This window comes from Mustela lutreola, chromosome 6, assembly GCF_030435805.1.
Source record: "Mustela lutreola isolate mMusLut2 chromosome 6, mMusLut2.pri, whole genome shotgun sequence".
Classification (NCBI taxonomy): domain Eukaryota; kingdom Metazoa; phylum Chordata; class Mammalia; order Carnivora; family Mustelidae; genus Mustela; species Mustela lutreola.
In genome coordinates, this window is record NC_081295.1 from 23767397 (window position 1) to 23791979 (window position 24583).

The window sequence follows — 24583 nt, forward strand, 5'->3', positions numbered from 1 at the left end:
GCAATTTTTCTAACAGATGCAATTACATTTGAGAGCTGCAGAGAACGGAATCTTGTGTTTTATTTCTTTATTCATCATTTTACAAATGGGATTCTCTGTAAAAAGGAAATTGCCTTTGTGGTTCAGTTCTCCAGGCTGGGGTGCTCCAAGGTTCAATTTCTACACCAGCTGCCACAGCCACCTCGGAGCTGGGGGCAAGAACCAGCCAGGGAGGGAGGCTAAGAAATCAGGGAGCATTCCTTTAAATCCAATATATTTTTATTCTTTGTAAATACAATGAGTACAACCTTTTAACTTCACAAATCAGTTAATTCACTTTGTACAAGAAAAGTTTTACTCATCCTATGATAGTCCAAGTGCTGAATATTTTTCCTCAGTGCTAGTACCTAAGAAATCAAAATGTGAAAAGTACAGCAGCTATTTTAAAATGGTTGTTTCTACATTTCCATAAGTATAGATTCATACCAAAGGAGCAGCTTATAGTGTAGGACGGTGTGTGTGTGTGTGTGTGTGTGCGCGCGCACGCGCGTGTGCATGTGCATGCGTGTGTTCAAGGCTTTACTAGAAACCGGTTTTCGGAAAGGCATTGAAGAGTCTCAGACTGTAGCCATGGATCGATCAAGAAACCTGTTAGCCTTCATCTCCATGCGGTTCCTTCTGGCGTCATGTCTCTGTTCAGCTACTCTGCTGTGACTTGCTGAAACACGAGTTTGGACCCCCATCGCCTTTGGTTTCAGCACTTTGATAACGGGACAGCGATCTCCCTCTGCCTTCACCTCCGCTTTATTTGGTTTTGCTGTTTTTATCCATCCTCCGTCAACTTGCGTTCTTTTTAGTCAAGCTCTTCTATTTTTGAGATGTTATCCAAGCTCAAGTCCTGGTGTGAATCTCATTTTCATCCACTAGTTCCTTGGATGAGGTTGCCTGGCCTATGGTACTGAAGAGAAGGAGGAGGAGGAGGAGGGGAAGAAGGGGGAGAACACAACAGAGAGAAAGGAGAGAAAACAGAGAGAAAACAAGTCTCACGGCATAAACTACCTTTCATTTACTAACTCAGTCCGGAAGGCCACTTCATGATGTATTACGATAGAAGAAAAACTTTTGATAAAACTTTTGATTGAAAACCTAACCATTATTTTTAAAATAAATTCTCCAACGTAAAATAGTTCTGAAGGCTGCCGTATGATGTTATACACAGAGCTCTATTTGGTTACCCAACTTCATATGCTAAAAAAGAAAAGGAAGTTCTATGGACGGTTCAGCTTTTGAGAGTGCAGCCCGGTCTTCCAGGTAAGAGGCAGGATGGCACGGCCTGCAGCAAGCCCCCCCCCCCGCCCCCGATCTGGCCCCCCTCCCAAGGCGCGGCAGCAAGGAGTTCTCTCAGCTCCGGTGGTCCTGTGACGCCCCCTTTCCTTCCCTGCTGCCTTACCCTGAGGGAGGCAGCAGGTCAAAGCAACTGGAACTGTTTTGCGTTCATTGGCATGCTTTTCTGAAGGCTACACATTCCCAGGTTTATGCTTCCTGAAGGGTTTGTTAGTTGAGGCTTGTTCTCCGCGGGTAGAAGTTCATCAGCCACTGTCCCATCCTGAAAAGCGGGGACTCAGAGCTTAGATATCACTGGATTTGTACATATCTGAAAGCAGTCTTGTAATGGGCACGTTGCCGATGGTTTTTTTGAAAAACACTTCTTCTATGGTTGATGGACTAATAGAACGTAAAGCTGGCAAAAGCAACAGGAGTTTTCCAAAGCGACAGGGCTGCGTGGGGTATCTGGAAAAGGAGAAGCCATAAAGCAAGGTAAGATCCATTCCTCATGGAAATTCATATCCCATACTTGAAGACACACCCTCTTCCTGGCTGGGCCTCTGTACAACCCCCCCTCCCTGCAGCGGAGGCCCCCACAGGTGCTACTGGCCCTGCTCTGCAGGGTGAACAGCCGAGGCAAGAGCCTAAATGACGCGGCCCAAATCACGTGGTGACTGTCTCTACATCAGGCAAAGGGCTTGCGTTTTTTTTTTTTTTTTGGATGAAAAGTAATTTTTTAAAAAGATCTTATTTATTTATTGACAGACAGAGATTACAAGTAGGCAGAGAGGCAGGCAGAGAGAGAGGAAGGGAAGCAGGCTCCCCACTGAGCAGAGAGCCTGATGTGGGGCTCGATCCCAGGACCCTAGGATCATGACCTGAGCCGAACGCAAAGGCTTAACCTACTGAACCATCCAGGCACCCCTGGATGAAAAGTAATTTTTATTTTTAAAAAAGATTTTACTTATTTGCAAGAGAGGGTGGTGAGAGAGAGCACAAGCAGGGTGAGGGGCAGAAAGAGAAGCAGGCTTCCCGTTGAGCAGGAAGTCCAATTTGGGGCTCAATCCTGGGACGCTGGGATCATGACCCGAGCCAAAGGCAGATGCATAACCTACTGAAGCACCCAGGCGCCCCAGAAAAATAATTTTAAGAAACATGGCGCCAAGTTCAGGTCAGATAATACACTGAAGTCTGCCAGGGCAGGGAATCACCATGCTGCTGAGGATAAAGGGTAGCGCTAATATCCACATTTTCTGATTCACAAGGCTCCTTCCTCAGGCTCGTTTCCTCAGATAAAATGGTTTCCTTTTCTAAGCCATTCTCCAAATTATTATTCAGGCATTACACTTAGTCACTCTCAGGAATAATTCCGTCCTTATTACACTGCAAATTAAAGACTAAGTTCTGTTGGGTGGTATGCCATCCAACTTTCATGTCAATGAAATTGGCATATAATTAAAGATGTGAGAAATTGCTTAACAATTTCCTCTCTTGATGTCCAACATACGTCTGTGCTCAGATGGGCAAGTTCAATTTTCTGCTGCCCTTAGATGCCTGTAACCTCACCGTGGCCCGGATGCTTCCTCCATTAATTGTTTGCAATCAGCTACCTATGTATTTCTCAAGGAGGGCTCCCTCCTCCACAGCACACCACCCAGAAGACTGAGGTCCAGGGGCACCTGTCAGTAACCAAGCCAGGTTTAACCCCTCCCTGGCCACAGAGGGCTAGAACCTGATAGATACCAAAATTCACTCATAAGAGCTAGGTAGCTGAACGCTGAGTTTAACTGACCAGTAATGTCAGCCTGCAAATAGAATCGAGTCATGATCACTATTTTCTCTTAGCTTTTGGCACCCGGAAATCCCTCTCTTCAGCCTGATACCAGGCTGATAATTCTGTCTGGGCCTCTGAGAACCTCATTTCGCTGTTTGGCTGCCCAGCTTCATTATCACCCATGGACAAGGAATGGAATGGAAGGAACCCCCAGACCCACATCTCCCTTCTACCTGACTCTCTTCAACAGCTCTGCTTCCCCTCCTGGGGTCAGGCTGAGGAGTGAGAACCCTACAGTGGGTGGGAGGCCATGGGATGCCTAGACAAGTCTCCGCCATGTCTGTAGCCATAACCCAACATGCTGGAATTTTCCCATGGTGAGGAACCACTGTGGGAAGTAGTAACTTCCAGAAATGATGGATTTTGGAGAATCCATAGACCATTAAATCTTGACTTTCTGCATGGAAATTATCCACTCACCTACTCACCCACTTCTTTTATTTCCTAGTTAGGAAGGGGCTGGTTAGTCAACAAGGATGAACTGTCTGTTATATGTGGAGTCTTGTACTACCCAGAAACAGCAACAGCGTGTGTGTGTGTGCGTGCGCGCACACGCGCGCGCATGCGCACGCTCATGTGAGGCAGAGAGAAAGAGTGCCTAACTACTCAATATTATTTTTTAGAATATCTATTTCCCTGATTTTGTCCATTAGCAAAAATAACAAGAAGCTTTCTTTTCAGGCATAAGTGTTCTGTGTCCGTCACAGATCCGTGTTGTTTGATCTTCAGTTATAACATAGTTTGTGTGAAATGCCAATTCCTAGCCTTTTCCTTATGTCCTAGATAATTAGAGAAGTAGCCTACAGAGCTGAGTTTGCAATTTTTAACAATTAATGTATAATTAGCTCAGTTTGCAATACTGACTTTTCATTTCAATTTCAGATTTTATTTTTCTAGACAGGAAAGTGCTAGAGGAGAATATTCTCTAATTGAAGGAGCTAAGAAATGAGGCGTATGCAGTTTTTCACCCTATGTATGACTCTAGGTATTAATATTAATTACAGGGGCACCTGGGTGGCTCAGTCAGCGGAACATCTGACTCTTGGTTTCAGCTCAGGTCATGATCTCAGATGGAATATGGAGCCTGCTTAGGATTCTCTCTCTCTCCCCCTCCCCCTTCTCTAAGAAAAAAAATTAATTATAGCTATAGCTCATATCGTGAACTAAAAATTCCTTGTCAAAGCAAATGTGATCCTTCAATAAATAATCTCCTTGTTTTGAGGCTGGGGAGAAGTAGTATATTTGCCATTTTGCTAAAGAAGACTTTTGTTAATTTGTGGTTGCACTCTCTCAGGTCACCCTAGAAGAAACTTCTGGTGGGCCCTGCCCTCTCAGACTCCCCTTCCTGGACTCTGGCACCTCCCACAGCACCTCTGCTGGCTCTCCTCGAAGCCCATCTCCCCTGCTGAAGGCCCGTCGTTCAAGGATCAGCTCACATGTTGTCTTCATTCCCTCACCAACTAGAATTCGTCTCTCCCACTGCCCACGTTACCTTTTCTCTCTTCTCTGGTCTGAACTGAATGCACACTTGTGTCTACTGCATGCAGGGATAAGTGGGAAGTGTCTTGCTCTCTCTGGTGTCCCACCATGCTCACCAGGAGCCCTGCGTGGAGGCTTGCCTGAATCAGTAAGTGGGTGTCACATTCTTGTCAGTGTGATGTTCTTTACACCTTAATGACTCTAAATGTCGGAGTCAGTCATGATATACAAGTGAGTCTGTAGTGGGCAAAAAGTGCCCCAATTACGTACTGCTCCATTTTATAATTGTGAACAAAGATGAAGTGTTTACCGTACATTTGGAAATTTAACACGTATTTATAATTTTTAAAAAACAGCACTTTGATTTGGAAGACATGTACCCAGGCACTATCACTCAACAGAGTTTCAGTGATATTCCATGGACAGGAACGGGTTTATTCGTTAGTTTTCAAAGGAGGATTTATGACAGAAATAAGCAGCTTCGTAGCAGAAGCTCTGTCCCCCCCCCCCCCCCCCCAGTGAATCCAACTGACTTGGGATTTCTCCCACCCCTAGATGAGGAAGGCACGAGTGGCCGGAGCCACTCAATTTATGACTCCCAGCACTGTGTCTGTGGGTGATTTTGAGATGATGGAGAAGGTTTCCATGGGCTACTTTCAGGGTCAATCTAAGAAGAAATAATCATAAGCAACTCTATTCTATTCTATTCCTCAGATCTATTGCAATCCTAACTTACCAAGCTAGCAGTGTTCTGTGACTCTTTAAAAGTCTTGCCTTTCTTCATTTGAAAATGAAATCAGAGTCTATATACCTCTGGGTGGACTTGTCCACTGGTGGGCCAGGAGGAGCACCACTGGAGCCCCAGTGGCTGAGAGTTTCTACACGAGCCAAGAACAGCCTCTGCCAATGGGCTCTGCTTGGCCAGAAGTGGCCATGACTCAAAACAACTCAGTGGATACCAGTCACCAAAGCCAAACAACAGTCATGACAGGGTTACAAATGGCCTCTCAAGGATGATGCGACCACTCTCTAATAGGTCAGCTAACAGATCACAACACTTTGGCCTTCATTTTTGACCCTTCCCCTATCAAGTCCATTTACACAAATGTGTCCAAATGTTTTGATAGATCAACTTGTTCCGTGTCTGGCAATGCTTTCACTTTGCTCATCTAATCTGACCGTCTCCTCTCAGCCACCTGCGAGGTAAGTAAGGCTCTAACTATATTAGCAGGCGGGCAACAGGGTAATTGGTCACAGGATTTGAACTGGCTGACTCGGGCCTTTTCACACATTCACAATGGAAGCGATTTTCTGAAGTACCAGGTCAAAGCAAACAAGAGTCACCTGGTATGGATGTAGCTGTTGAGGGTTAGCTGGGCCTCATCTTGAAGGGCTGCAATGGCGGCAGCATTCCGGAAACTTCTCAGCTCAGAACCACTGTGTGTAGGAACTAGAAACGAAGACAGGAGAAGCTGTGAGAAGCAGCGCAGGAAATGCAGACGGGAAAGCACCTCCCTGGAAATGGCTGGCCAGCTGGAGAACAGGTAGGGCCCCCACCACGGGAAACGGGGCCAGTCCCCCGGTATCGGCTCCCTTAAAAGACCATCCCCCCTTTGTGCAATGATCAGTCCGGACCCTGAGGTGGCTGAGTGAGGGAGGTGGCAAACCCAGGGAAGGAGAAGAGGCGGGGGTCTGTGTCAGCTTACCAGCTTTGAAAGTGACGATGCATTTCAGACAGGCGAATTCGGTAGCATCTAACCGGAGTTGTCTAAATCGAGCCACCACCTCCTGTAAAGCTTGTATTTCAGATATGATCTTGTTCAGCTTCTGGGAATCTGTGTTGTCACCGTTCATGCCTAGAATAGAAATATAGAATAAATGCTCTAATATGAAGGCATTTTCACGATTTAATATTGATTTTTGACAGAATTCTGCATATCAATATCTATTCAATTGTCACTCTAAAATATCTGATTCCATGTAAACTGGCTATATTGTATGAAAGTTAATATAAAATCTTCTCTTGGATGATAACAAACACAGTAATTTGCATTTAAATAACAATGCAAGCAGTCATGAATACAACAAAACAACATTATTTGCATTTAAATATAGATTTATAAATGACAGGTATACTCTATTGTTCAGCAGGAATTTGTTATTCTTTACATGTTGTTCTTTTTTCAGTAATGTATTTTTATGGTAATTTCTACAACAAAGTCATTAAATTGTGCAATTCTTACCAGATACAGCCAGTAGAGTGTTAGCATCAACCGGAATGGCCCATTGTGCTATTCCTAGAACAAACAGTTCTCTCCAAGCATCTTCCAAAAGCATCAGCTGTCATACAATAGATGTATAATATAATATAGTGTGTAATTTATAAATTTATAAACAATTTCAATATGTAAATTTCCATTATTTTAAAAAGTGTTTTAAATGCCTGTCTTGGTAAATTTTCCTCTGAATATTCCAGCTTTTCCTTTATTTTCCACATTTTTCCTTTTTGAAAAGGTGCCTATAGATAAGCACAGGCATCTGAGAGTCAGCCATTCCAATTCCCCAAACTTTGCTTCCTTTGGAAAAGGGTTTACCCTTCTTGGCCTTGAATCTATTCATTCCCGACCACCTAGAAACTTCTCCAGAGACCCAGGCTCTATGAAATGCCACCAGCAGCTCAGCAGGCAGATCCCCTTCATATAAAATGCTGATATTATCAGGGTTGAGGATTACAGACTAAGCGTGCAGATCTGGGCCCCCATCTTCCTAGAGGGTTGGGGGGCTGGGCTGGGAGAGAGAGAGAGAGAGAAAGAGAGATCACTAATTCCCAAGAGGCATGCAGGGAAATCAGGGTGTAATTATGTTAATAGGGTTTTGCTGAGTTTACCTCATCTCACTGCCTGATTTTTCTGAGACTCATAAGTGGACAGCATCAAGGTGCTTGTCATTTTCACTCTAATAAAATGTGCTACTGAATATTTAAAATGAAAATCTGACTCCTTTTTCAAATTAATATACCGGATTCCACTTCATTGTAGTTTGCTTGTTGTTGAAGGGTTTCCACTGAAGGGTTAAGTGGCAGACAGTAAGTAAATTTTGTTTCTATTAACGAGTATACAAATACCTGTTTTCAGAGAAAGCAGCCAGTACACATACACGTGGGCTCATGCGCGCACACACATACACACACACACACAGACACACACACAACAAATGGTTAGAGTCAACATGCAACTCTGGTCAAAGACACAACCTAACTATTTTGGAAAAAAGAAATCTGTTTTGAAAAATCTCTCAAAAACCAGTCAGTTCTGGATGATTTATGTGAAAGTATTTCCTTTTGGGAGCTAAGAGCTGAATTGTGAAGGCTTGTAACCAAAATCACAATCAGACCAAAAAGGTTTAATTTTGAAAATGCTTTATTTTTAGTTTTATTGCATTAGGTACAGAAAATAATACTTTAAAATGCAAGGTAAACAATATCTAATTCTCACCATGTCTGAAAGTCCAGGCTATGGAAAAGAGAACATCCCATGCTAGAAGATTAAATGTTTTGAGCACATTGCTAGGTCTCTCCGTAGGAAACATACTTCATATTAAAGGGCACCATTATGCTTTAATTAGGTATAAAATGAATTAAAGAAATAAGCCACTTGCTTTCAAAACTACTTATTAGCCTTTTGAGAAATGTGTCATTAATTTCCATGAATGTACTGGTAACGTCTAATGCTTACGAACACTTCATTTTCTTTCTTTCCCTTAAGATTAGAAAAATTCTGGCAGACGCTATCCCTGCGATTTCTAACAACAAAATTTCCGGCTTTTGGTAAGATGTAATTTTTAGCAGCATATACTTCTCTCTCTGACTGTCATTTACAACCACAGAATTATGCACAATGCCCATTTGTTTACGAAATCTCATAAAGGACTTCAAGAAGCAAGGAAGATCCTGGCCTGTGGGAGGTCTGCAAGGCAGCCCATACCCATACGTGCTCATCAATTAGTGGTCAAAGCCATGAGTACCACAGTGGAAAATATAAAGCTGTGAACATAAAACAATGAGACTAGCTCTGAAAATCTTACAGGCAAATACTATCAACACTTGCTTCTGCAAGGTCCAATGTTCTTAAGAAACACTGTTTTATTAGCAATTTTACTGTCATTAAGATTTTTAAAATTTGTGATTAAATTTGGTGTTTCAATTAAACTTGAAAAAAGAGAGCTAATGTTTTTGTCTATTTGTTTTTCATAGACCAGATCCAACTTTCCTGAAATAACATAATTATGCTTCTTAGTAAGGATTTCATAGCTAGATATTTTGAACCCATCGTAGGAAGCTGATAAAAATCGTTTCCTCTTTGCCGTTAAGAACAGACGCCTGGCCTTGGTGATTTATCCAGGTAACCTCCAGGTTCATGAGACTGACCACTGTTGGTTTTTTGGTTTTTTTATTTTGTTTTGGTTTTGTTTTTTCCCCCAGTCCCCTTCCCCAAGAGCTCAGTGCCCTCCTGGTCATACCTGGTCCTGCAAAGATAGCGTGGAGAAAGCTGGTACACTCTTAGCCCACTTGATACTCATGAACAGAAGCCTGGCAGCTGATTCACACACGGACTCCGTGGCCACTTCGTACAGATACATTGGGGTCCCATTCACTTCGTGGGGATACTGAGCAGGGAAGAAAGAGAAACACCACGGAGTGAGGAAACCACAGCTTTGCAAGAAGAGCCAACCTTTTAATTTCCTAATTAGACTGGGGAAGGAGATAGGCATTTGGATGTTCTGCTTAAACACGCAGTTGCCATCGGTAGACAAAAAAACCCACAAACATCTATATCTATAGAATTTGAGAAATAATAACCATTGGGAAAGGCCCATTTCCAGTCTCTGGGGGCCTGTTCTTCCAGAGGGGCATCTGGCTTTTCTATCCCCTGCAGCAAATTTTCCTCCAACTGAGCCAAGTGCCAGGCCTGTCTCCCAATTTAGACAAGAGCTGCTTGCATTTGTGTAAATAAAAATAGATGTGAAAAAAGTATAAATTAATAGGCATCCCAAACACAAATATGCATATGAGTATTTTTAGAAAGGATTAGTATATTATGGAAATATTTCAATTAGACATCTTAATCATTCACAGAGCGTCCCCATTCATAACTGACAACATATTCATAACACTACTTTCCCAAGCTTATTATACACATCAAGGGTAAGAAAGCAATATTAAATATTGTGCTTGTGCGTGTGCCCAGGTGTTTGGCTTCCCTGCAGTTTGGGGCTGCAGCTGGCCCTCCCCTTCGCGGCCTGGAGTGGGTGCTTTGGGTAGGTACCAGCTGGAAGCCTGGAAGGTAGTCCCTAGGTGGCAGCCTTCTGAAGTGTTCAGGCTGTGGCCCTTCTCAACAGAGACTCAATCCGGGTAGAAATACATGCATCTCAGAAGGGAGAGAGGAAGACGGAAGACGCAGCCAGCTTCCTCAAACCGTCCTAACAGGGTGCGCTTCCCTTGTTGGTTGTTGCTGCATTAGGGACCCTATAGCTTTGCCCCAGAAAAACAGATCTCTGCGATATGCCACACGGGGACACCTCTCTGCCAGCTGCAGCCAACTCCTTTTCCCTAAAAACAGAAGTGCTCTTCCGGCCTCCAGAAATACCTAGGTTGCCCCTTGGTTCAGCCAGGACTCCACCCCACTTGGCTTTTTTTTTTTTTTTTTTTTTTTAAGGGGCAAATTCCTGGGCCCCACCTCAGACTTGCTGGAAGGGACTCTCTGGGAAATGGGGCAGAGAGTTCACGTGTGTAGCCAGTCCACCAAAATTTGGACACTCCTGGCTTAGGCGGTGAGAGTGGGGGGCCGACAGCTCCCGGCAGAGCCCGACCCAGCACCCCGCGAGGTCGCTCAATCTTTGGCTCCACCCATCCTAGCGCCGAAGACAGGGGCGCCCCGCCCCCGCCCTCAGCCAGCAGCGGGGCTCCTTGGGGCCCAGCAAGGACACGGACCTTGGGCGTGGGCTGAGCCAGGCTCACGAGAGTCTGCCGCTCCGGGGTTGCGGACACCGCGGCCAGCTCCAAGCCGTGGGGTTCGAGCTGCGTGACTGCGGTGAAGAACGCGGGCGCGGGCAGCGCCGCCGAGGGGAAGTGCGCAGCCGCCCCGTTCTCCTCCTTGTGTCCGCGGAAGTAGAGGGCCACCTGCTTGCGAATGGTGGACGTCCGAGGCCCCCGCTCGTGCTGCACGGCTGCAGAGACAGACAGATGGGCGAATGCCCAGGATCAGAGACTCGACCACACTTAGCCGCTGCCGGGCTCTGGGGCCAAACGCCACGCCTGGGCAGGCAGGGTCACTCGAGAGGTGAAGACAGGGAGGGACAGGGAATGTGCGGGCGGAGGGCGCTCCGAGGTCGTCTGCCTCTTACACCGCAGGCACGAGAGCCCAGGCTGAGGGGAGAAGCCGGACCCAAGTGTCACGATAATGGCCAAACCTCCAGCAAGACTAGGCCTGTTCTCTTGTCCGTTCAGGGCTCTGCCCTACCCAGAGGAGGTCGCAGAGGAACCGGAGACCCTGAGGGTGGGGAAGCGACAAAGGGGATCAGGAGCCCTGTGCCCAGCCAGGCACTGCCTTCCCTGCACAAGCATTTCCCGGTCAGCCCAATGGTGACTCCCCCCACCTCACCCCCCGCCCCGGGGAAGTGGCGTTTGGCCTCCGAGGGCCTCAGGAGCAAAGGACCCGAGGGAGAGCCCGTCTTGGAGTGTGCTGGAGGAAGGCAGGGGAGATGTGACAATTACCGCCAACAGTTTAAACAAACAAATTAATTCAGGGCAATCTTCCGCTCGCAGAGCTTGACAACTTGTCAATACACGAGTTCAACAGGTTGGACGTTCCCTCCTGCTTCCTGCGCTGCTGAGGAAGGAGCTCTCCCCAGTGGGCTCTGTGCCTCCTGGAGCTGCCACCCGGCCCGGGCTGTCGCCAAGGCAAACTCTCTCAACATCCTATCCTGAGGCCCCATTCCTCCCTCCTGGCCATGACCCCGGCCCGGGGGCTGGCCAGGCCTGGGGCGCCCTCGCCAGGCCACCACCGGGCTGGCACTCGGCCTGCGCTCTCATGCTCTAGCTCTTGCTGTGCGCCTTTAAGGTCCTTATGAAAGTCAGCTGTGCGAGGCACCCACAGGCGTCTCCCTGCCTCTCCAGCCCCTTTTTGTAGAACCGAGAGAAAAAGCCCAGATCGCCACAATGGCTGTCCTGGTTTTGGAGTCTTGATGAATTAACAAACACAGGCTTGAAATTCCGTGCGCTTGTGTCTCTGCCCTCCCTCCTCCAACAGTCCCCTAGTCCCCACAGTCTCCAACCTCGGAGACCATCCAGATTTCGAGATCCTGCGGAAGGCTAACAGGCGTAGGCTGCAAGGAGAGGTGAGAGGAGGCATTAGGATCCAGGAAATCCGCAGGAGTGTCCAGCAGAGTGACTTCCCCCAGAGTGCTGTCTTCATGGGGGTGAGGAGGTTGCAGGGTGCAAGTTCCCTATGTGGGTATGGACCATACCTCTAGAGTTCAGTGGGATGGGGGTAGGGGCTCATGCAGAGAAACAGATAAGACTGAAAGTTGGAGGCCAATTCCCAGCATCTGGAAAGAAGTGCTCTAGAGATGATTTACATGCATTGGAGTGCCATGTATTTTCTGTACATATAATTTACTTACTAGTCAACCAACATTAGAGAAATAAAAAGCTGTACTGATTACCATCTTTGTTCATGTTGACTTCCAAACACTTCTTCAGCCGACACGCCCTGCACTGGTTTCTGTGCGTCTTGTCCACCGGGCAGCCTCCCTGGAACAGAGCACAGAAGGTCAGCGGCCCCCAGGGACTTTAGACTGGAGATGTGAATGCCGTTTTGGGGGAGACGTGGAGGCGGGAATGGACCCTGCCACCCATCTGGGAGCTGCAAGCCTGGGGCCCCAAAACTCGAAGGCCTTGGGCATGAACAGGGCTAGTTAGGGAGAGGGCCGGGATTTCTGGGGCTATTCAAAAGGAACAGCCCCCAACCTTGCAAAGGTGGACAAGGAGGAAGAGTCCTTCCCCAAGCAGGCGAAGGGTCAAAGCGCCTGGATTGCCTGACTTTGCAGCGTTGGGAGGACAAGCTCTAGAGAGGAGCTTCCGCCAGGCTCAGAGGTGGTGGAACAGGGCCGAGATGTTTCAGGACCGAAGACAGCGACCGGACCCAGAGGAGGAGGCTGATCAGCCAGGATTCCCACCACTCTCCCCTCCTGCCAACTATTCTTTCCACCTTCAGGTTTCAAGTCTACCTCTTTCTGTCACTTTGGGGCGGGGGGGGGGCATTTATTTGTCGGATACATATTTCCCATTTAGTCTTCACTCTCCTGTTTCCTCACTCTTGGCTTTGTACTTGAAGCCATCCTTCTAACCAGCATGTTAATGTTGTCTTAAAGACTGGGCTCAGCCCAGATTGATGGAAACACAGCCATTCCTGGAAGGTGAGGCAGGAGCCAGAGTGGTTAGCAGGGCAAGGCCTCCAGAGGTGAGGATGAGAAGGGAAGAGCCCAAGGCCTGGGCAAAATCTTGAAGTGTTCACTATGTAAATATGACCAAGAAGATAATGTCATGGACTGTCTGACAAAATGATAATATGGACTGAGAATATTAGCATGGTATCTGAGGGGAGGTGTGCGGAGAGCTAATTACTGCCTTAGAAATATTTATTTGAGAAGCACGAAAATGTTTTACCTAATGCAATTTTCGGGAAAAAATACTGGCTATTACAAGAGGAAATTTACAGAGAAAGTTTCCTGTGGAATTCATTCACTGTTAAGTGTTATTACTGAGGGAACATATACACATAGATACATAAAGAGTCATATCTACACATACACTTTACACACCAAAAATATATGTTTGGTACTCTCCTGTATTTATATGACTTGCAACTGTTACAAGTACCGTGGGAATAAAGAGAATAAAATAAATGTATTTTTATTTTCCTTCATAATCTAAAAAACTCATGTAGTGCGAATTGTGGATAGGCACATTTTCTGAAATAGCCCTTAAGAAAAAAATGACACACTTGAATACCCTTTTTTAAAAATGAGATCCCTTCTGATTTAAAATATGTTGAGATATTTAAAATAAAGACAGCGCAGAGGTTTGTAACAATTTCTGTATGTCCTCATTACTGTTAATAACAAATTGGAACGTTATTTATCTAATCTTAGAATACAAGAGATAAAGGAAATAGTTTTTGCTCTCCAAATGAATTCTTCAGGGCATCTTTGCTCCCAGTGAGATAGCTCAATGTAAAGAGGGTTAAAGAACTTGTTATTAATTGCAATCGTATGTCTATCCTCAAATGTTATCTTCCTAGCATTCTGATAAACAAGCTAATGCAAAATGGAAGCCTTCACTTGTTCTTAGGAGCGTCTTCAAATCAGATCAAATGTGTATAAATATCCGAAGCTTGAGAGAAAGATGAGTGCTTGAGCTCAGCCCATTTATTCTCTCGGCAAGGAGAGGACACCAAGCCTGATGAGTCCTATTATCAGTCCTTTACAAGGACTTGGACTGACATCAATATGTTCCAATTGATAGCCAACCCCTTTGAAAATATCAAGCATTAACATCTGAGATTTTGATTTCCTAATTCTGTGCATTGCATAAAATTAAAAGGTAATTTAAGTAGAAGCCTGCTCAAATATGATAACCCACAGTAATACCCTATTCCTGTGGATACAGTCCTGCCTGAGTATAATGTGATGTGTCCATATGTTGAGCCAGAGCTCTGTGCCCATTTAAACGGGTACCAGGGTTGGAGTTCAAAATAACTTATCCAAATGTAAGTATCTTCTTGTTCTTGTTGATAATCCAAATCTATGGGAAATTGACATGAGCAGACATAGCTTTAGCTATGCTCCAGACAATATGTGTGTGTATGTGGATACCATAAATATTAATTAGTGGAAGTATTTTACCATTTTGGTTACCAAAGGATGACTTCTGACTATTACACTCTCCGGGGTCTTCTTGGGAGTCAAGGTGTTGGCTCTGTGCTGACGGTCTGCGTGCCTGGCTGAGGAGAAGGCAATGTGGGACCAAAAGGCTGATCTCCCTCAAATGGGCCAATTACTGAGCTGGAAACTGAGTCAGGGGGTTCTACTTGTTCTGGAAGCTCTGCCTCACTCTCAGCCCATGCTTTAACTCCCTTGTCTTTCCGAGGCAGTTCTGCCAGCTCCATCCCAAGACACAACCAACCAGGCCCTTCTCAGCAGCAAAAGAGAAGATACAGGAGCCCTGGAGAGGATTCTAGCTACCCCTTCCTTGAGAACCTTCTCTTCTTGCTCACTCTGCCCTTTCCTGACAAGGCAGAGCTGAAGTCTCATGGAGGCTGCAGCCCCCCTGCTCCCTTCAGAGCGGTCCTGCTTCTCCCAAGTTGAAAGGACAAAGCCCTTCCCGCAGCAAGTCCTGTGTTCCAGGTGGCCACACTCCTCTCAGGTGTGCCTGGGATGGATGCCTTGTGCCTTTTACTTCCACCATGGCAGGCAGTGGTCAGGGCACTGAGCTTGGGCTGCGGCTTGGGGGCAGAGGCGGGGTAGGGTACAGGCAACATAGCACAGCCTTTTCTCCAGCTTGCAACGTGTGGTTTGGATTCTAAAGTTCCTTAGGTTCCCTGGGCTGGATTTAAAGCCACCGGGTGTGGGTCCTACCCAGTGTCAAAGTGTGTGAGAGGATTACAAAAAGCGGGGAGGGTGGGTGTGTGCGCGCAGGGAGGAGCCCGGATTTCAGATGTGCCCCTGCAAACTCTTGTATCTGCCCTTACCTCTTCCCGCCTTTCCCACGCGGAAGGGCCTCTGAGAGCTGAGGCGGGAAGGAGGGGAGAGGAAGGGAGAGGTCAGGACTCGGTCTCTCCTCTGCAGCTTGGAAACCCGGAGGAGGCCTTGGCACAAACAAAAGAGGGGGAGGCAGCCGAGGGGAGCCGGGCAGTGCAGCCCTGGCCGAGCGAGGTACCTGGTTTCCAGATTTGCAGACATACGTCCTATTCCGCCGGATACTCCGTTTGAAAAACCCCGAGCAGCCGTCGCAGGCGTAGACCCCGTAGTGTTTCCCCGAGCTGCGGTCGCCACACACTTTACAGGGGATATCTAAAATACGGCCTGAGATCGAGGGAAGACAGGGGAGGGGGAAGGGGCGAGAGGGAGAGGAGGGCGGAGAAGAGGGAGGAAGGGGAGCCGGAGAGAGAGATGCTAAGCAATCTGACCTCTGAAGGGATTAGCACCGAAGCTGCGGTAAAAGCAAATAATGAAGTGATTTTATAGCCAAACTTTTTTTCCTTGAGCAAGTGTCAGTTTCCTACAATGAGCATTATTCATGCACCGCTACATGTATTTGGGTCTCTTCTAATCGCCGAGACCCATTTTGGAATAAAAGATTACAGCAGGCCCGGGCGGCAGCACGGCCCGCCGCTGCCTTTCTGCTCCGCGGAAAGTTTGGCCGCCTCCCTCCCCCGCTCTCGCATTTAACAGAGAAAGTTGTTAGCGCGCGAGGAGACAAACTTGAAATGTAAAAGGGGAAAGAAGAAAAACAAACACGGCTGGAACCGGGGATGGCAGCTGGAAGGCAATCGAGTTTTCTCTGAGCTGCCGGGCGGTTGTTATTATTAGGATTATTATTGTAATGCTAATACTAGGATTATTAATGATAATAAGGGTAGTGGTAATTGCCCAACTTTCGCTTTACCTATTTTAAAAAATGCTTAGTGGATCGCTTTTGAGAAATTATTTCTTTTAGGAAAAAAAAAAAAACATTTTCCCCCCAAAGTAACTAGCACCGGGCTGGGCAAATGAGGGAGTGGCGCGTGCGCGGTTCCTTCCCAGGTTAGCGCGGGACAGCCACCCCTTCTCCCTCCGCACCCCAAGTTCTTGCGCAAAGACCTACCTCCTCACACTGGATCCCGGGTGGGGCCCTTCCTGCCTGTTTTTCCTCCGCCGTGGAAGGGTGATGTTTTAAAGGCCCTAGCTGGTTTCTCTAGACTGCCCGTGTCCACCCCTGGTGGCCTCGACGGTCGCCTGGCTTAAGAGAACTTTTCTTGGAATCCCCTCAAGCCCAGGGCGGCTACGGACGGACCTTGGAGGAACGTTCGGGGGAGGTGGTAGTCCAACATTCCCGGGGAGGGAACTCTTTTGCTCTTAAGGTTCAAGAGTCCAACCAGCCCGAAGCCATTCATAGGGGCTTAGAAATCTTTATTCTTGCAAACAAAGTATTAAAGTACGAACACTTTGATAATAGTAATGACGGTGGTAATAATTAACTTATTTACATTGAATTTTCCCCTCGCGACTCCACCCAAGGCCTCCAGTCTGGGCCCGAAAGGCCTCCTCCGTGAACCTGGACAGTTGCTGTCCCGAGCACTCAGGTTGGGGAACGCTACCAGGCTGGGGTGCAGGGCGGCGAGTCAGACCACCGGGCCAGGGTAATAGAGGAAGAGAGGGTGCCACGTGGGGAGGGCCTCGAGGTCTCAGAAGTGGAAACTTGCTCGTGGATTCCTAGGCGTCCTGGCAGGCGGGGATCCCTCCCTGAGCAAGGCCTTGGAGGAGCTGCGGGGGGCCGGGAAGGAGGGGGGCATGGAGAGCCCGGCGGCCAGGGTGGGGGTGGGGGTTCGATAACGACCAAGCTCGGCCGGGGTAATTACAACCCCGCCATAGCACCTGCCTATAGAGCCACCAGTGACCCGTCAAAAAGAGTAGCATGGGAATTCAGACGGCGACAAAGGCCGGTGGGGGAGGCGCGCAGCGGAGCGACCACCGCCTTGGAGCCCCCTTTCCCGTAGGGTGGGAGGAAAGGCTGTGCTTGGTGGGGGGAGGAAGCCGCCGGAGAGAGCCAGGCAAAGCCACAGCGGGGCTTGTCTCTCACCCCCTTGGGCCTGTCACCTTGCCCATGGGAACTCACAGGCACCCAGCAGCCGGGGACGCGAGCTCTGCGGCATCGCACTCCCACTGCAAACAGCAAACTTGGTTTCCTTATTTTGCACCCATCCTTCCCAGCATGACACGCGCCCTCTGGCTGAGCTGGGGTCCATGTTTGGGATTCAGCAGTCCTGTCGCCCCAGCTGTCCTCTTCCCGGTGGCACTTTGGATGATGCCAAGATGAGCGCGCAGGAGCAGCAGTGGTGGTATTTCTCCCCCTCTTCCGCACCCCCCCTTCCCATCCAGACAGGAGCACAGGGACACACCACATCTCTGGAGAACCTCATGGGGCGCAGGGAGGACCGGTGCGGGGCGGGTCACCCTTCTCCAGCTGGGGGCCGGGGTCGGGGCTCCTCGACAGTCTCCCGGCAGGGCCACCACCGCTGCGGGTGGGTCCTGCCTCGGCGCAGACTTCTGGGCCTCGGCTCCCGGGGCAGATTAGAGGCAGGCCGACTGGCCCGGGGCGGGGCCCAGGAGGGAGAGACGCGAAAATTCCGGGGCAGAGCGAGTCTGAGCCTCAGACTCCGCCACCCAGCCACGTTAAGGTGACTTGGGGTCACGAGACAAGCTGGTTGACCCCGTTGCAAAGCTCCTCTCATTTAGCAAACCGAGCGAGCTCCGACGTGAGGCAGGCGGGAGTTTCCTGAGGCTGGAAAACCGTTCTTAACTTCCCTCGCCAGGGGGTCCCCTCGGGGCTTTTTGTGTGTCATAATTGCCTAAAGATATATGGCAGCTTCGATTACTGTAATTACCATCAGAGGCTGTTGAAAGAAGTTAGTCTGGGCTGCAGGGGTGACTGGCCGGGGTCTTGTTACCACCCAGGCGGGGCTCCCGGGTGACATCGCTCTGCCCTCCAGCTGTGCGAAACCCAGCGAGGCGGGGGCTGCAGACCTCGCGGCCCGGCTCGGTCCTGACCTCGCCCGCTGCGCGCCGACCTCCTCGCCGCCCCGGGCCCGAGGGCCTCAGTTTTCGGGCCCGGCTGCCGCCACCTGTCTGGAGAAGGCCGGGATGCAGCGGCGCGGCGGGCGGGGGCAACCTTCCTGCGGGCCTGAGGAACTGCCACCGCAGCGGCGGAAACCTCCTCCAGGTCTCAGGCTTCCGAGGCCGAACTCGGGCTCTTGGGGAGTTGGGGAGCTCACAAGTTTCCCCAGCATGTCATCCAGCCTTTTCTTCCTGAGTGCGGACGGCTCGCCTGAGTCCCCGTCCACCGCACGCCGGTGCGGGCCCCAGCGAACCGAGCTTCCCGCCGGGCCCTTCCCTCTCTTCCGAGGCCTCATTTTTTCAAGTATCCCCAACACACAGCAACCCCGGGGCTCCGCACCCCAAGTGGGCGAAGGACTCCGAGGCTCCTTACTTCTAGGGAAGGAGGCGAGGGCCTGTCACGGAGAGGTAGCAAGGAGGCCTGCGGAAGGCCGCGGGCTCTGGTTTCTGCAACTGGGGCTCAGAATGCAGCAGGAAAGGTTTCCTTCTGCACCTCTTGGGAAGGACCCCACACGCCAGAACACGCACGGGCTGCAAAAAGCGAGCCCACCTCGCTTCCCAGAGACTAGAGCAGCAAGGGCCAGCGTAGGCCGAGGCTATCTGGAATGCCAGGCCTCCTCAAGGGTTGGCTCCGATTTCGGCGGCCGCAAAGTTTCCTTCTCTCTTCCCTCTGCCCTACTTTTAACATTCTCCTTTTCTCTTTTTGGTTCACATTCACTTTACTTGAATTTTAAAAATGGTAACACCCAAACCAGAGCAAACGTTTAAAGTGAATTGCTTCCCACTTACGTGGGACTTCAGCATCAGTGCTCAGAAGTATCTTGGATTCTCCCAACTTTCAAAGACTCGGGACAATGAGGGCGAGTGAGGGGAGGGGGTGTTTGAGGAAAGCACGGAGTGCCCAAAATGCTATGGGCGAAGGCAAAAGGGCGGTTAGAGAACTCCGGGGCCGTGGGGACTGCGACAGGGGCCACCCCCGCCGTGGGCCCTGGAAAAGGCAGCCCCCGGCCACCGGAAGGCGGGAACTGAAATGCCCCCGGGGAGATCCAAGCCTTGCGGCAATGCCCGCCCAACGCCGGCTCGGGCCTCCACATTCTCGGGTTCCGCGGGCACTGGGCCGGCAGATGCCCTCGCGCGCACACTTAATCCCGCACTCCGGCATCTAGGGGCAGTTAGAGATCAGCCGGGGCTCGGCATCCTCAAGGGGAGCCACCAGCTAGGCAAGTTTGAGGAAGGAGAGAAGCGCGCGAAGGGAACAGGCCTGCCTCTGCCGAGCTCCGCTCGAAAAATCCTTGGGATTAGGGATTTGGTCCCCTCTTTGCTAGAGCGGTTCGCCATACTTTAAATTCCCCAGTTATGACCTACGCGGATTTAGGATTAAGGAAAATGTGACTTTTAAGTTGTTTCTGCTTCCCAGTTTGCAGGATTATTTGAAATAGCTAGAAACGGGGTGCAAAGCATTCCATTCAAATCCGCTTTGCGCAGAGTTGCTTTTGCGCGCTGGAGCTCGGAGTTTTGAGCGAGCGTGTTATTGTGCTGCCGCCTGGAGCTGCGGCCTAGTTCCCGCCCCCGTCGCCCCCCATTTCCCCGCACCTGGCGGCCAAGCGGAGACAACTCGCGCGACTGGTGGGCTGCTTGGGTCTCAACCTTCCTACCCTACCAGGGCGGGGGTGGGGAGGTGGCAGGGGGAATCCAACAATCCAGAGGTAACGAAATTCTTCTTCCCTCACCACGAAACATCCCGACTCACGGTCTACAAGAAGCTGGGCCAAAGCGCACACGCCGCCGGAGTCCCTTTCCCCGGCGCGGAGCTGCAGCGCTCGGAGCAGGACCTCCCCGGCCTCCCCGCCCACCCACCCCAGGCTGCGCTGCTGAGCCCCGCGGCGGCCCCAAAGGTACCCACTTGTTGATCCGGCCGGCTTGCTCATGCTGGCTGTCCCCGGGCGGAGCGGTTGGTGGGCGCTGCCCGAGTCCCGGCCGGCAGCGCCCGCCTCGCCGCCGGGCGCCGCCGCTCTCCAGCCGCCCTCCAGCCTGCAGGCTCCCGGGCCGGACAGGTGGGTGTCGGTTGCGCGCTGCGCTGCTCCCTGGGCACTCAGAATTCGTTCCACGGTGGGAATTTAAGCATCCTCAAGTTTCTTCCCGGCTCTTGCAAAACCGCAGCTGCTGGGAATGTTGCTTGGTAGGGACACGCGCATGGACAGACAAACGGAGAGACGGACAGGCAGATCGAGGAAGATGGGGGGAGGACAGCAAGAGAGGAATAGTGGAGGACAGAGATGGAGACACGAAAACGGTCTTCCTACGGTGCAAAAAGGAGAAAATCCCTCTCTTTCCCCATTCCTGTCTCTCAGTCTTCAATTTCTCCTTCTACATTAGGCATGCGGAGTGTGGCCAGATCTCTACAGAGCGCTGCTCTTTTAAGGAAAGAAGGAAAACACAACCGCGGTCTCTCTCAGGCAGATGGGCTCCGCGCTGCCCAAACCCGAGAGCGGAGTGGGAAACTAGATTGCTGGGAAGTCTTCCGAGGGAACAGGCGGCCAGGTCCCGGTTTCCGGGGAGAGCCGCGCACAGAGCAGCAAAGGGTCCCCGAAGTTCATTACCCCGTGACTTTGTGCTTGTCGCTGCGGGCTGGGTCCCCTGTAATATCTCCAGAAGCGCTCTGACAGGCAGCCGCGGGGAGGGGAATAGGGCGTCCCTGGCCCACTTAGCTTTTCCCCCAACTCCTGGCGGGGTCTGACGTCAGCCATGTGCGGGGAGGGGATGGGAAGAGGGAGGGGGTTAAATGCTAATGATATTAATGAACCTCCAAGCGGCTCCCAAAGAAAATGCAGGCGCTGTCGGAGCTGACGAGTGAGAGTGTGAATATGGGAGTGTGGCTCTGTGCGTGAGTGCTGGTGAGGACCGTGCTGCTCTTGTAATAAAAATGAATTATTATATTTCATGGCAAGGGGGAAGGGGAGGGGAGATGGAGCATTCTCAAAACGCTTTCCCCCTTTTCTCCAGAGCGCCAGACAGACTCGTGGAAGAAACTGGGTGGCTGTGTGTTTGTGTGTGATTGTGCGCACCGGATATGGCCATGTGAGTTGGTTCATTCTTGGTCCCGTGCCCCTTCTGTTGGGTAAAACTTGGATCTGGTCCGAGGTGAGTAATCATTCATTTTGCAACTATCTACGGAAAGTTGTAGCTCAGGACGCTGTGCGCGGACTTGGGGCCTGGGATGGGGTCCGCTGGAGGCTCCGCGTTCCTGCGGCCTTCGCGGAGTCGGCTTGGGCACCAGCTGCGGGGAGGGTGCCGCCCGCTCCCCAAAGCAGAGCCCATCTGGAGCAGAGCAAAGTGCCTGTCGCCTCCATTATCTGCACCGGAGCGACTGGAAGGCAGAACTTTCCCTTTTGTAGCTCATCCCCAGAGGGCTTCTCTGGCTCCCCCTCTCTAGGAAGCGTCCGGGAATCTGCAGAGCTTTCTCCGCCTTAGGCCCCCACTGCTCCCTCCAGCCTTCCCTCGATTCCTGTGCTCTCTCGCGCCTCTGTCCCTGCGCCGCGGTGGGAGAGCGCACGCCGAGGGAGCGGTGATCCCCGATCTCTAAGAGATTAAATCTTATTTAAGCTCTCCCAGCAGCTTGAACTTGTCGTACAAGAGCTTGCCAGCCTGTCTTCCGGGCGTGGGCCGGCTAGAGGTCAGGGGTCACACCTCCTGCTCTCCTGCCCTCCGCAGCGCGTTTGGCGGGGAGGACGAGTGGGGGGACCCGGACGGGGACGGGGAGGAGAACTGAGACCCGCACTCCGCAATCCTACCCGCCCTCCCCTGGCCCCACTTTCTCCAGACTCAGGGTCAACCCGGGCTTTTTTCAGAGTTTGTGTGTGCAAAGTGAGTGCTTGCGTCCCCCGAGCCCTCGGAGGGCGCAGCAGCTCCTCCGCCCGGCGTCTCCCAGGCTCTGGCTGCGCTCTCGGGTAGGCGGCCTCAGCACGTGACCGCAACTTTCCGCAGCAGCCTCCGCAGGGCCTGGAGCCCTGGCCTGCGCACACCACACGCTTGAGAGCCCCGCGTCCTCACCAGGGTCGTAGGGACATCCGGAAAAAAGCAAAACAGGGGACATTTCCCAAGTTAGCCCTCCTCGTTTTGTTTTTTTTTGTTTGTTTGTTTGTTTGTATTGGGACGAGACTGGGGAATTGTGGGACAAAACCATAAACCTGAGGGTATTTTTTTAGGAGACAAGACAAGAAATCAAAAATTTTGACAGCTAAGTTGGGCAGTATATTGGCCGCGCACGCGAAATAGTACAAACTTGAACTCCGCGCCCAGACCGGGAACTGATTTCCGGGGCGTCACTTGAGAAACAGAGTTATTGTGCCAGGCTCCCTTTTGGAGCCTGGGGTTCTGGCTCCCGCCGTCGCCGCCACCACCATCACCATCACCATCACCATCATCATCACGTGGACGCGGAGTGGAGCGCTTGGTTAAGAACAAAGAAGAAGATCCAAGTACAGTAATGTTTCTTGGGCAAAAATGAAAGCCAGTGTCAAAGACTAGACCTAGGCCTTGTCCCCAGGGGGAAAGTCTAGGAGTCTGTGGCAAGAAGGAGACTTAGAAGCCGCTTTTTGGGGGTGGGATTCGGCTTGGAGGTGAGAAGACTATGGTTCAAACTACCTCTCCCCCTATTCCCCGACATTTTCGCCCTGCTGGCTCATTTGTAGGCACCAAAACTTGTGGAAAATACTCCTGGAGCTCATCAAATTGTCTCAAAATCAAGATGGGAATGCCCCCCTTCTTTTTCCCAGTGAAGCAGGGTATCCATCCAGAAGGACACTGAATAGAAACGCGCGCGCCCACACACACACACACACACACACACACACACACACACACACACACCCCATCCCCACCACCACACCATCCAGCCCTGGCAAAAGGCACAACACGCGCGCACACACCCGCAGCCTGTTCGTCCTGTGTTCTGCGCGCCCGGCTGTAATTATCCGCGCATTTTGCATAAATCACAATGCAATTCTGAAATCATCATGATGACTTTCTGGCATGATTGGTTCGGTGGCAACGGCAGCTACAAGATCCAGGGTTGGCGGGAGTGGCTGGGGAGCGGCCGCCCACCAGGTCCAGGAAGAGCCTAGAGCCGAGGCTGCTGCCGGCCAGAGGGACCTCTGATCTAAGGTGTAGAAACGTGGGAATCTCAGTGGATTCAGCTCAGGGAAGAAAGCCTCCGCAAGACAGAGACTGTTACTTTCCATCTTCCTATCAATGCGTCGCATAGCTGAATTATAGCTGCATAAATGTGGGGTGAATAAAGGAGGGAAGTCTCCTGCAGAATTCCCAGGAAGCCCCCCCACCCCGGGCACAATAAGGCCAACCACTGGAAGCCAGCAGGTGGGGGTTCAGGCTCTGTCCAAGTAGCTGTGTAACCTTGGGCAAGAGACGAACTCTCTGGGCTCCAACCATCTGTAAATGATTCAACCTTAACTTTCAAAGATTTTTCCTCTGAGTCTGGGATGGGAAATAATTGCTAAGGGGCAAATGTCACCAATCTCAGAAATACTTTTTTTTTTTTTTTTTTTTTTTTTTTTTTTTAACAGAGACAAGTTCAAGGATGCGTTTATAGCAGTTATCTTGGGGAGGGAGTGGAGCCATATCCCAGAGGTTCTGAAGTCCTTCTGCCCAGGTCTAAACACAGCCCTTAATTTCCTCTTTAGCCTTTTGTGATTATGGGACTCTCCACCAAACCAAAACGAAAACACAAGGAAGGCATCTTTTTTTAATAGGATGTTTATATTTTGGCCCAGAAGATAAGAAATAAAATTATGAGAAGGACCATGAACTCTAGGGGTGTCTCTCTGCCCATCCATCAATCATCACGCTCTTGATCACATACTGAATACCCACCATGTGTCAAAGATTAATGACATGATCTCTTTCTCAAGGAGTCTACAGAAAAAGCAGACACGTAAAAGGTGCTAAATAAACGGGCTTGGACTAAAACACAGGGCATTCTGGAAAAATACACAAGGGACCCTAAACCAGTGTGGG

The 24583-nt window shown here is 50.3% G+C and overlaps 1 protein-coding gene across 1 annotated transcript; it reads right to left on the minus strand.

The window, feature by feature from the left end:
• Positions 1–240: 240 nt before the first annotated feature.
• NR2E1 (nuclear receptor subfamily 2 group E member 1) lies at positions 241–21181 on the minus strand. The gene is made up of 9 exons (XM_059176940.1): positions 20454–21181; positions 15615–15760; positions 12341–12428; positions 10608–10843; positions 9137–9283; positions 6862–6958; positions 6325–6474; positions 5963–6068; positions 241–1770 (listed from the first exon to the last, which is right to left on the minus strand). The coding sequence occupies exons 1-9, from the start codon at positions 20476–20478 to the stop codon at positions 1608–1610; spliced, it is 1158 nt and encodes a 385-aa protein (XP_059032923.1). The 5' UTR covers positions 20479–21181; the 3' UTR covers positions 241–1607.
• Positions 21182–24583: the final 3402 nt, after the last annotated feature.

Excerpts from the sequence above, each read along its gene's own strand:
- NR2E1 (XM_059176940.1), bottom strand. The coding sequence starts at position 20,478 with ATGAGCAAGCCGGCCGGATCAACAA. Across the intron at positions 15,761-20,453 it reads CAAGCCGGCCGGATCAACAA|GCCGTATTTTAGATATCCCC; the intron begins GTGGGTACCTTT and ends CCTCGATCTCAG. Across the intron at positions 9,284-10,607 it reads TGGCTCAGCCCACGCCCAAG|TATCCCCACGAAGTGAATGG; the intron begins GTCCGTGTCCTT and ends TTCCCTGCTCAG.